The 12,703-nt window shown below is 32.0% G+C and overlaps 1 protein-coding gene across 1 annotated transcript in view; it reads right to left on the minus strand.

Moving 5' to 3' along the window:
• Window positions 1-12,703, minus strand: part of LOC107444379 (extracellular matrix organizing protein FRAS1) — a 97,385-nt gene that overhangs the window by 40,133 nt on the left and 44,549 nt on the right. Inside the window, exons 30-35 of the mRNA XM_087151848.1 lie at window positions 12,094-12,297; window positions 10,386-10,575; window positions 9,069-9,231; window positions 7,707-7,839; window positions 6,123-6,467; window positions 4,743-4,825 (exon numbers count right to left, since the gene is read on the minus strand). Of these exons, the coding sequence (XP_087007974.1) occupies window positions 4,743-4,825; window positions 6,123-6,467; window positions 7,707-7,839; window positions 9,069-9,231; window positions 10,386-10,575; window positions 12,094-12,297 (1,118 nt within the window). The remainder of the gene's footprint in view (window positions 1-4,742; window positions 4,826-6,122; window positions 6,468-7,706; window positions 7,840-9,068; window positions 9,232-10,385; window positions 10,576-12,093; window positions 12,298-12,703) is intronic.

The following is a 12,703-nucleotide window of genomic DNA, read 5'->3' on the forward strand; positions in this document are numbered from 1 at the left end:
ATCCGTATGCAAGTAGTATGGTTTCTCTATGTCTGGGACTTGTAACTCTGCGATCTTACATAGCGACGTCTTCAATTCCTTGAATGCCTTCTCAGCTTCTTCGCTCCAAGGAATCTCATTAGGAACTTTCTTTTTAGTAAGCTCTGTTAGTGGAAGAGCAATCTTTGCGAAGTTTGGAATATACTGCCTGTAAAAGTTGCATAATCCCAAAGCACTTCTCAGTTGTTTTTTTGGTTTTGGGTGCCTCTAATTTCTGTATTACTCTTATTCGTTCTTTGTCAGGAGCATGTTTACCTGAACCAATAATATGTCCTAAGTATTTAACCTTTTGTCTAGCAAATTCGCACTTTCTCAAGTTCACGGAGAAATTAAAATATTCCAATCTCTTAAAAACTTCTTCAAGATGAATCAAATGTTCCTCCCACGTATCAGAAAATACTGCTAAATCATCGATATAAGCACAAGTGAAATCAGACATGGACTGAACCACTTTAGACATAGCTCTTTGGTAGGTTGCAGCAGCATTTCTTAATCCAAAGGGTAATACATTCCATTGGTACTGGCCTCGGTGAGTTCGGAATGCTGTGAGGTGTTTGCTGCCGTTCTCCATCGGTATAGCCCAATATCCCTTCAACATATCTAGCACAGTAATGAATTTCTTCTTTCCTACTAAGAAATTCAACTCCATCATATTTTGCATTGGATATGCATCCGGAACGGTAAGAGCATTCAAACTTCTGAAATCAATGCATAACCTGATTGTTCCGTCTTTCTTATGAACACATACTACCGGGTGTGCTATCTCACTTACCACCGGTTCAATCAGTCCTAACGCTAGCAATTCATTGATCTGTGCATCCACTTTCCCCTTTAAGTTTTCTGGTATCTTATACGTTTTTGGTTTCATCGTATCCTCCTCAGCTTTCAGCTTTATCGCATGTTTCCCAACTTTAGCTATCCTTATCTTCCCCGAAAACAACGTTTTGCGTCTATGTAAAAGATCTTTCAATTGATTTTGTTGCATTTTGGGTAAGTAATCCAAATTTAATCCTTTCAATGCTTCATAGCTTTCCACATCTGTAGGAAGAGTTGGTGTTTCGTATATTTCACCAAATTCATCATCAATATCATAGACAACTCCAACTGTTTGAATTCTCGCTTTGTATTCTCTCATTTTGTTAACATGCAATAATCTTAAATTTCCTTCAGGCATTTGCAAATAATACGAATTCGGTTTCACTCTTCTAATTACCTTTACTGGACCTATCCATCTGGCATATAATGAATTGGATGAATCATGCATTAGCACAAGTACTTGATCTCCTGGCGCAAATTCCCGGTATTTTTTCCTTCTATTGTAATATTTGGCATAATTACTTTGTTGCACATCACTTGTTAACCTTGCCTTTTCGGTTGCTATTTCTAATTTTCCTTTTAACTCTTTTAAATATTCCTCCGCTGATCCTTTCATATTCAAAGGTAAAAACATATCTCCGGCCCAAATTGACTTCAATATAGATAACGGGCCTTTCGGTTCTCTCCCGTACATTAGCAGAAAAGGTGGTACTCCTGTAGTTGCATTTGGAACTTCTCGATAAGCCCATAGTACAAATGGTATGTGTCGATGCCAATTTCTTCCTACTTCTCTAATAATGTGATGTAGCATATTTTTGAAAGTTTGGTTCCATCTTTCAATCAATCCGTTCCCTTCCGGATGGTATGGCGTTGAAAATCGCGGACAAGCTCCTAAAACCTTCAAAAACTCTTGCGTTAAACTTGCCGTAAAATTTGTCGCATTATCCACCACGATTACTTCTGGAATTCCTGTCCTACAGAATATTTCGAGCAGTGCTTCACATGTATTCCTTGCCGTTAACGATTTGAGCGGGACTGCTTCAGGCCATCTTGAATGTTGGTCCATCAAACAAAGGATATATTTATGTCCTTGTGCTGATACTGGATCTAGAGGACCAATTAGATCTACGTTCACCACTTGGAATGGAAGTTCAGGACGTGACACAGGTGTTATCGGAATTTTGTCTACTGAACGAACAACTCTTCTACCTTGGCACCCATGACATGAGCTACAATAAGCTTTAATTTCCTTGACCATCCCTGGCCAATAAAAGGAAAATTTAATTCTTTGAATTGTTTTACGAGCTCCTAGATGTGCTCCGAATACTGACTCGTGGGCAATTTCTAGTATTTTACCTTTTCTAATTTCGGGTATTACTAATTGTTGTATTCTATTCCCGTCCAACAGCTCTTCATGGCATAGTATATTATTTTGTATCACATACCCTCCTTTATTTTGCTTCCCCAATTTCCATGCTTCTTGGAGAGTATCGCAACTTTGTTGTTGTATCTTGAATCGTTCGGTTTCATTTCCATTCTTTTTATCACCGCATTCACCTACTGTTGGCTCCTGCTGCTCTTCTCCGTCACTTGCACTCATATATAACTGCTCCTTTCGGGAATCTGATCTTAGCTTCATAGCAGCAGTAAAACTGGGATTGTATACTCTTTTTTGTTCTAATAATGCCTCATAAGTTTCAGCATCCAACAAAATGTCAGCATTTAACCCATTGACGGCTGCTATCATCGTTTTAATTATAGGCGTAATATATCCTTCCGTTACCAAAGCGATTTCCACTTCTTTTAATTCAGCTTTTAGACTTTCGCCAAACGCAGGTTGTAGTATTATATGTCCTTTGTAATCCACTTCCTTACCCCCTATATCGTTTTTAAATACACTTATTTGTGCACCAGAATCTACTACAGCTTCGTATTCATTTCCATTATATGAAATTCTAACTTTCTTAAGGGCAGCTATTTTTGGTTGAACGCCTTTACATTTTTTGTTTCCTATCATGACTTCACCGTTAAATCTTGCAGTGACTACTTTGCTTTCGATATTTCCATTTCTGAGTACCTTAACTTCGGATACTTGCCCTTCCGATACTTGAACCTCGGCCACTTTGCCTTCAATGTTTCTTCTCCTCTCTTTATTATCTCGACAAAATCGTGCCAAGTGTCCTACTCGTCCACAATTAAAACATGTGACTGGATTTTGGGAAGAACTCCGCTTATCAATTCTGCCATGGTTGTTATGCTCATGTTTATATCCTTCACCAAATGTATGATATCTTCTACTAACCATGTTTGGTTTTTCCCGGTATAAGTTCCTATATGGTTGAGAAGCAATGAATTTAGTAGTTTGGTTATATTTCCTTGCATTCTCGTACTCATCTAGCTTCTCAGCAAGTGTGTCAACTGAGCAAATTCTACTCCACTCATCAATAAAATGATTTTGTATGTCTCCAGGTACTCGTTCTTTTATCTGTTCGACAATGACAAGTTGTTTCAGGCTGTCGAAATCATTAATTTTTAGTCCCGAAACCCATTCGTTAAAATAGTTCGCCAATTCAAATCCAAAATCTCGCCAAGTGCTCTCAGCCGCTTTACAATGTCTCTTAAACTTTATTTTAAATGCTTCTGGGCTCAATTTAAACCTTTTCAATAACATACATTTTACATGTTTATAATCATTTGCTTTTTCTTCAGGCTCCCTTGCAATTAAATTCGCCATTTCTAGAGGCAATAATCCAACAAGATGCGTTACCCAATCTTCTTCTTTTATATGGACTCTTCGTGCTTGTCTTTCAAACAATATTAGATAAAAACTTATATCACCTTCTTTTGGATCAAAAGTACGCATTAATTTTTGCAATCCACCAGGTACATGTTCTCTTGTTTCTTCATTTCGAGAGCTGCTCGTCTCTCCTATAGTACCAGTATGTACCAATGAAGCTTCTATCTTCAACCTCTCCAATTCATATTCCTTTTCTTGCCGCTTTAATTCATCTTCCCTTTCCTGTTCTCGCCGCTTTAATTCACCTTCCCTTTCCTGTTCTCGCCTCTTTAATTCATCTTCCCTTTCCTGTTCTCGCCGCTTTAATTCGTCTTCCCTTTCCCGTTGCTTAATTTCATATTCTTGTCGCCTAATTTCATCTTCTTTTTGTTGGCGCTTTATTTCTTCTCTTCCACTAACTATTCTTTTTAATAATTCCTTCACAAACTCCTCTTCGTACTCCGTACTTGCCAATATAATCTTCTTTAATTCGGTAACTCTCATGTCTTCCGTTGCCGTTTCTCCTAACTCTTCCGCCAAACACTTCAAATCTACTTTTAAAGCTCTTCCTAAAAATGCCATTTTTCACCTACTACTTTCTAAACTGCACCTTCTTACAAAAAAAAATGCCACTTCCTAAACCAATTTCAAGACAATCTAAATAACTCACTATCTTCCATCAAACAACTTGAAATTCATAGAACAAACAACTACCAATCTTTTATTTCGAAATCCATTGGGGTTTCCCCGCGCATTTGTCAGTCGTAACCTTTTACAAAAGAAATAACGCAAAATTCTACAAAAACTAATTCACCATTTTATTATTCTTTTCCATCCATCGTCCAAAAACCAAAACAAAAAAAAATGATCATATCTATAATATCAAGCTTTTAGCTCGCAACATCAGAAAATGCGTGTTATTACATCACGTGACCCTGACATATAACATAAATGCGAAGCTAGCTGATATATAAATTTAATGTTTTACATTATTTCATGTCATTTTATTACTTTAACAAAAGATGCAAAAATAAATAGGTAGGAAAGTACACATAGAAATAAAATGCAAGAAATATCAAGTTTTAAAAACATAAATTATAGCAATACTCACGAGGAAACTAAATACATCTCCCTTATGCAATGTTGTAGCTTGACTCAGAAGATGTGATGATTGATTCAATGTCTTAACAGAACCTAAAGAATTAAGTCATTTTTAAAACGAAGACGTCGAAGAATGTCGTAAAATTCTTTTTCGAAAACATTAAAAATCATACATTGATTTCATCAAAATGATTTGAGGATCATGCAGAAACTATGATTATTTTATGAAATATTATGAGCAAAAAAAACAAAAAAACAAACACTAATTTTAAAACTGATAGAGAATTATTGATACTATATAATTTGAGACTAAAATAATTTATTAATATTATATAAATTATTGATATTACTTATATAAATTGTTGAGAATTTTGAATTTGAGACTTCCACAATTTTCCGGAAGAACTTAAGTATTGTACGCTTTTTGAACCAACATTTCCGATAAAAAAATACATTAATGTCTATTTTCTAACTTTAACAAAATATGGCTTAAAATATATTGTTTAAATAAAATAGGTACCTTTTAAAAACTATTTTAAGAAATTTTAATAAATAAATAAAATAAGTAAAGTTAAGTATAGATAATATATATAAATGAAATGAAATTAATAAAATAAAGTAGAGATAAAATATATACATAAAATAAGATAAATAAATGAAATAAAATAAATAAAAAAAACTAAAAAACTTTAAAAAAATTATAATAGAAACTGAGGACGAAAATCTAACAATAATAAATGGAAACGAAAAAAAAGGTTGTTGCAGAAATGCTGTTTGATGAGAAATATTTGCTTTCGTCATATTTTCGAAATGCTCTGACGTTAAGAAATACATCTTTTTAATATCCCTGCATTTCTTTAAAGCAATCAATATAAATCAGTAAATCTACTCAAGTGTTTGATGCTGCATGGTGTGTGGTAAATATACAATTTAATATACACCGTTTTTTAGCAGTACGCATAATAAGTATCACGTATGTATTTTAATAAGTATAACGCAGCCTCCTCATTTCGTTATACTAATAGGTTGCTCAGATTATTTAGAAAGTGAGCTGATTTGCGCCTTAGCTATCTATTACAGGAAAGCGAGCAAAGATAAGACAAATTAAACTGTCCCAACAAGTATATATCTTAAAACTTATTTCAATTAAGACTAAAATTGATTTTTCGAGCATTCTTGTCAAGCACTTGATATAAATATATAAATAGGATGCAATATAAATATTGAAAAAAAAAACATTTTTCTTATACGAATTTCGAAAAAAATTTTGGCCTAACAATAAACTAATTTTAAGTATTCTCAGCAGCCTACTAGCACAATGCGGTTCGGAGGTGATGGTCAGATTTGAACTGAGTTCTATATAATGATTTCAGACTAAAATAAGCATTACCTTGTTGGGGTGGATTTAGAATTGAAATTTCAAGATCATCTGGTTTAGTATCCACATCGATCACAGAGAAGCTAGAATTTGAGATTTTTGTGTAGCGTCCGAAATCCACAATGACATAATCTGTAAATACATGGGGTGTTTCATCGTTCATAGGTTTTATGGTGATATTTAGAAGATGAGATGATGATGATAGATATCCGTCATTTATGTGGATGTAGACTGAGTCTCGTTCTGGTTCCACGCCGTGGTGAGCAGTCTGAATGTATTTTACGAATCCTTCTATTAAATCTATGTACGGGAAAGATGATATTGGAATGCCAGCCAGCGAGTTTTCCGCACCTGGAACTAGAAGATCAGTAAAATATAAGAATTCTACACAAGTCTGTCCTTTAAGAATAGAGAATCTTTATGCTTATATATTTTTTTTGCGAGCAATGTTACATAGAGCCATCAAAATTTTTCATATAAATAACTACTGCCATACTGTATCAAAAAATTTACGATTTACTTTGATTATTATAACGTCGCACTAGAGATACACTAATGGGCTATTGATGGTTATCTAAGATTCATGCACCTCATCATAACTAAGATGCATGCACCTGGAACTAGAAGATCAGTAAAATATAAGAATTCTAAATAAGTCTGCTCTTAAAGTATAGAGAATCTTTACGCTTATATTTTTTGTAAGCAATGTTACATAGAACCTTCAAAATTTTTACAATTTACTAGCTACTGCCATACTGTGACAAAAAAATTCATGATTTACTTTGATTATTATAACGTCTCACTAGAGATACACTAATGGGCTATTGATGGTTATCTAAGATTCATTCTTAATGAAGATTGGGAAAAATACTAGCCCCACTATACGTTAACACAATGGGCTATTGATGGTTATCTAAGATTCATTCTTAATGAAGATTGGGAAAAATACTAGCGCATGCCCACTATACGTTAACACAATTTGGATCGATCGGCAGGTGATGATAGCAAGTATTCTATAGCGCGGCTTTAAGGAGAACTCCTCAGGACTGAAAGTCTGGGACTGTCTGCCGCTATGGTAACAAGCGAGAGCACATTTCTAATGGGGGTGAAATGTAGGAAAGAAGGTGTCTATTGGTTTACTCACGACGAGCTACGCTAAGATTAAGACAAAACTATTCACCTCACACCCCTATTTGAAGTGACCTTTCCTCGTAACCATAGTACCCGCCACGACGTGAGTCTGGAGGAGTTCTCTTGAAAGCCGCACTATACATCCGCATCATGTTTCTCAAACGCCCAACAGCGAGTAAAAGTTTTAAGTTTTGAAACCACAAGGGACATCATATTACAGAGAACCGAATCAGAGAAAGAGTAGCCTTGGGGAGTAATCAGGCCTAAGCTTTGACCCAAAACGCCAAACTGACAGGTGCTAAAAAATACCGGCACACTTTCATCATAATTTGATACGGAATTTTTCAGAATGTGTATATTTGCATACATTCATAGCGATATTTAATAAACTTTCTGATGTTACCATAAAATAAATGCACATAAAAATGAGGATAAATAAAATTGTTGTTATGAAAATGCACTAACTTGGTCTGGAGTTTTCTATAAATCCATAATCAGGTTGTGTATCTAGTACAACAGTTAGGTCAGAAAGCGCAGAGTCTGGATCAAATACAGTAATAACATGAGGTTCAATCACAGCTTCTCCACCTTCATTAACCTGAATGAGATAGAAATTATTATTATATCATTTAAACAAAGTAAATAATAATCAAGTAGAAGTGAGATTAGACTTAACTAATATTTCTATTGAAATTTCGCAGCCGTTACAGATAACCTTTTTGTAATTCTGCCGCTTTTCCTAACATTTGTCGAATAAAAGTAAATTATAACCACCTTTTTATTTAATTCTATCAAGATTTATTTGATGATTTTAATTAGACCTTAAAAAATATTCGTCAGACATCTGTAATAAATGAAAACCAAGAGGAAAGAAGGTTTTGTGTCCATTCTTCGCAAAAATAACGATGAATTTTGAGGATTACTAGTTTTGAAAAATAAATAACGTGAAAAACCGGATTTGCCCGAAAGTTATTACATAGTGAAGATGGGCCGTACTGTTGAAAAGTCCTTCCTTTCCGCTCTCAAAATCGTTTTTTCTCCGAATCACACACACACAACTCTTATGGAAATAAACTGTTCTTCTTCAGTGGTCTTCATATATTTATTAATAAATTCATATAAAAAATATGTATTAAAGTCAGCAATTGGGAAAAACGCTGCCTATTTGCTAAAATGCAATCCTTTTTAGTGTCTCACGAAAGTTCCCGATATTAAGCCAGATTCATAAAAATTCCCTTAGTTATGCGATGTTAAAAATAACTTTGTCTTACGACTATTAAGCACACGTAGTTTGTAGTTTAAAACTCAATTAAACGAAATGGTTGAGTATGATAATGTCTGCTTAAAATCAAACTTAAATCTAGATCATCTTATACCAAAAATCTCGTTTCATAATAAACTAATTACGCGGGAAATTAGTATAATTATAATTTTTTTTTAAAAAGTCAATTATAGAATACAACAAAAAAGGGTCAATTTGTTGACTGTTAAAAATTAGTTATGAAAAAAAGAGCGATTCAAGTCTAATAAAACACTTATAAATAAAACTTCCCAATTTCAACGAAATGGATTCATTATTGAGTATATAGTCCTCATTGCTGATACAGTCTTAAAAATTTATATTTTTATTGGAAAAACTAAATAATTTGCAAAATAAAAGATGTGTTAGAAATTGAAAATATCAAAGATTCCAAAGTCATAAATTTTCATGAAAACTGCTTTTTTATAATATTGCGCTATACCGCTTAAGAAGTGCTTTGTTAAAAGCTTCGATTAACTTTTTTTAGTTGAAAATATTAAGAAATTATGGGGAAAAAAGTTATGTACCTGAACATCAGTTGTTATTTTGACAGTAGGTGGTTCTTTCTTTTTCGGCTTCACTTTAATAGTCAAAACTTGATTAGCTTGCACATTACCACTTGCATCAGAAACATCAAAATACACAAACTCTCTTACAACGTCATTGCCAATATCGGTGCTTGCGGTATATCTATAGGTAAATTGATTGTCATATTAATGTCGAAAATAACTAAGTAGAAAACATGCTTGTTATAAATTTGTAACGATGCTTACTAAATAAATTTTTTCCCCCCAACAGATTTGGATTTTTAACCCACAAAATACATACATGATAGTCGCAGTCTGGAAAACATTTCTTAGTTAGACAGGCGAGCCGTCGTAATCATTTGAAAAATCATTGTAAAAGTCATTTTGTAAGGGTTATTCTATATCAGTTTCTTAAAGTTTTGATTTTATCATTTAAAATTGCGCAGATTAAGTTGAAGCAAAAGTTGGTTGAAATTGAACAGAAACATGCTTCAATCTAAAATCTTATAAAAGTTGCTGTCAATTTTCACAGTATTATGGTTCAAGGAACCAATAATAAACCGAGTTAAACAGTAAACTGAGAAATTTTACTTTGAGGGTAATGAAGGCACTTGAAGGATTACTTGCCTATCAGTTTAACGTTTCGTATTTGCACTGAGGGGAAAAAAGTATGGTCAAAACTACCAGAATATAGTAAAATTTACCGTATTTTTGGCTCTATGTGAACACTAAAAAGCTCGGCAATTTTTACCGAAACTCTTTGACAATGGTTTTGTTAAAATTAAAAAATAAAATGTGGTACGCAAATGGTATACGAATAAAAATTAGCAAATGAATGGTTTAAATACTGTATATTTTGGTATTACACATTATCCAGAATTATGAATTTTTTAAACAAAGTTGTCATTACCACACAGTATGTTAATTTGACCATAGTTTTTTTCTCTGTGAAATATAATAGTTTTTTTTTTTAATTTAAAAGGGTATTATTAAAAAAAAGCTCTTTGAGCAATTCTGAAGCTTAGATTTATGCTTACTTGATAAAAATATTTAAGAAACTCTAACAAATTTAATTAAAAATTTAGAGATGAAACGTATATTTATTTAAAATTAGTTTATTATATTGTTACGTCACTAAAGCATAGATCATTCCCGATCTGTATTGTTCATTCAAAACCAAGTATTAATAAACTCATATCGTTAATTCTTATTAACGAAAATTAAGAATAAAAATTAAATACCTGTAAGTTAATACTTACAGGTATTTAATTTTTGTGTTACAGGTATTTAATTTTGTGACTGTAAGTTAATACTTACCGTATTATTTGTTCATTGATATCTTGTTGAGAAAACTGATCTTTGGGATTTAACGCGTAATAAAGACCATTTTCTTTTTTCTCCAGTATTCCATGTTTTGGCGAAGCTATCAATGTGAACATAATATCTTTATCTCCTGACACCAAGTCCGTGAAGGCCAAATGATGCCTCAAAATATTTAGCGATTTGCCTAGAATATTCACAAGAAAGAAAAAACGGGAGCATCAAGTCTCTTAAACAAAATAAAAATAGTGTGACAATATATATTATGAAAATGATAATAAATATTTAAAGTTTAACAAATTTACACCAAGTCCTAGATAGAACTTTATTTAATAAAATAGTTCCTCTTTTCAGTTTATTATGCTTTGAAATTCTATTTAAATACGGAAAAAAAAGTAAGGTCAAAACTGCAAGAATATGGTAAAATTTACCATGTTTTTGGGTCCATTGAAATACTAAATATCTCGGTAATTTTTACCGAAACGTTTTGGTTATGATTTTGATATTGAAATTTGATATGATCTTGAAATGTATTGAAAAATATGGGGGTTTAATACGTGATAAAATTTGGAAAATGTGGTAAAACTTGGTAATTTTATCATGATAGCTTGCAGCATGGCATAAATACAATTTATTCGGTTAAATTTATTTTTCAGTTTTGCATTTTTTACTAAATGTGTTGTAATAAAAACTATAAATTTGAAAACTGCAATTTTTGATGAACCGTTACCATGTGAACGGAAAAAATTTCCAAATGAATGGTTTAAATACACTTGCTTTCATTAAGCAGATTTATGGTTTTTCTAACCAGAAATGTCACTACTGTACGGTTATTTCAGCATTTTTTTTCGTGTACTATAGTTAACCAAACTCTATCTCAACAAAAATTTATAATGAGCTCTAAACATAAAATTGATAAACAATGAACAAAAATAATCATTTTAACTCTTCACTGCAATACATATTTTTTGAATTCTAGCAATTAGAACAAACCGTTATTCTCCCTTAATAGCCGATTATTATTTGAATGGTTAATTTGTTTACAAATTAACCAGTTAATATAATGAAAACTCCAAACAATAACACTTGATTCTTTGTGCATATGCATATAAATTAGCAAATTTTTTTTCTTGTTTGTTACGCTTCTGTTTCTGTGATCCATGTTTAAAAAATATTTGCGTCTTTATAAATAAGTAGTTCTAATGAGAGATGATTGTAATTAACAATTGTTAAAATAATTACAATGCCCTATGGTCAACAACTGCTTAAAATGTAAAAATTATATATTTATAAATTATTACATTATTTTACAGTTATTACAGTAGGTTATTATTAAATAAGTTTATTATTTACCATTAGACCATTTAACTACTTGCTCATTAATTATGTTTTATATTAATTTGGATAACAAAATTAACATATAATATTCTCTTAAAACATAAAATCAAAGCTTTGAAATTCTACTAGACGAATTTATTTGAATTAGTAAATTTATCTAATTATGTAGTTATAAATTATACCAACATAAATTCTGATATTTTTTTTTCTAGTAATAACTTGAATTAGTATAAGGAAATATGCTGAAAAAGAATATATCAGTCAAATTTAAAATTATTTCAAAGTATATAAGTTTAAATGTATATTTATATAAATACAAATAATTAATTATTGCAATAAGGGTGTAAACTTTAAGAAAAAAACGCACCTTCAACAATTGATCCCATGAGTGTCGTGGAATCAAGGATTACTGGACTTTCTACATCGTTGAGTCGAATTTCAAATATCACACTGTTTAATGTAGATTGCTTTCCACCCATAATGGAGAATACTGCATTGTCGTGTATATTGTTGGAACCATCATGTTCGTAGTACATATCATTTACAATAGATGAATATGCAAAACCATCTTCTGCAAAACATTTCCAAGAAATTAATGGAATCATTGCCTTAAAAATTGTGTAACAAAGAAATTTTTTTTTTACTGATTACTTTCCTCAGTTGCGTTTTACTGACATTTTTAAAAATGCACTATGAGTCTTCAGAAATTATTTGTTCGACATGAAAAAATAATTTAAGTACTATTTTCCTTAAAATTTTTTAATCATAAGATGCAGGGCAGCCTTTTTGGTTTCCAAGTTCCAAGTTTTTTCAATGATAGCTAGTATTGAGTATTAGTGCCTTACGATTACGAAGTTTATCAAAGGTAGCCAGTATTAAAAGTTAGGGGTATTAATTGTAGCCTTAGTTACTTTCAAGTCCACATTTTATCATTGGCAGCCCATAACAGGTTGTTTATGCTGCTTTTTTTACTTTCA

This window comes from Parasteatoda tepidariorum, chromosome 9 (genome assembly GCF_982258835.1).
Source record: "Parasteatoda tepidariorum strain Cologne lab strain chromosome 9, Ptep-v5.0, whole genome shotgun sequence".
NCBI lineage: Eukaryota > Metazoa > Arthropoda > Arachnida > Araneae > Theridiidae > Parasteatoda > Parasteatoda tepidariorum.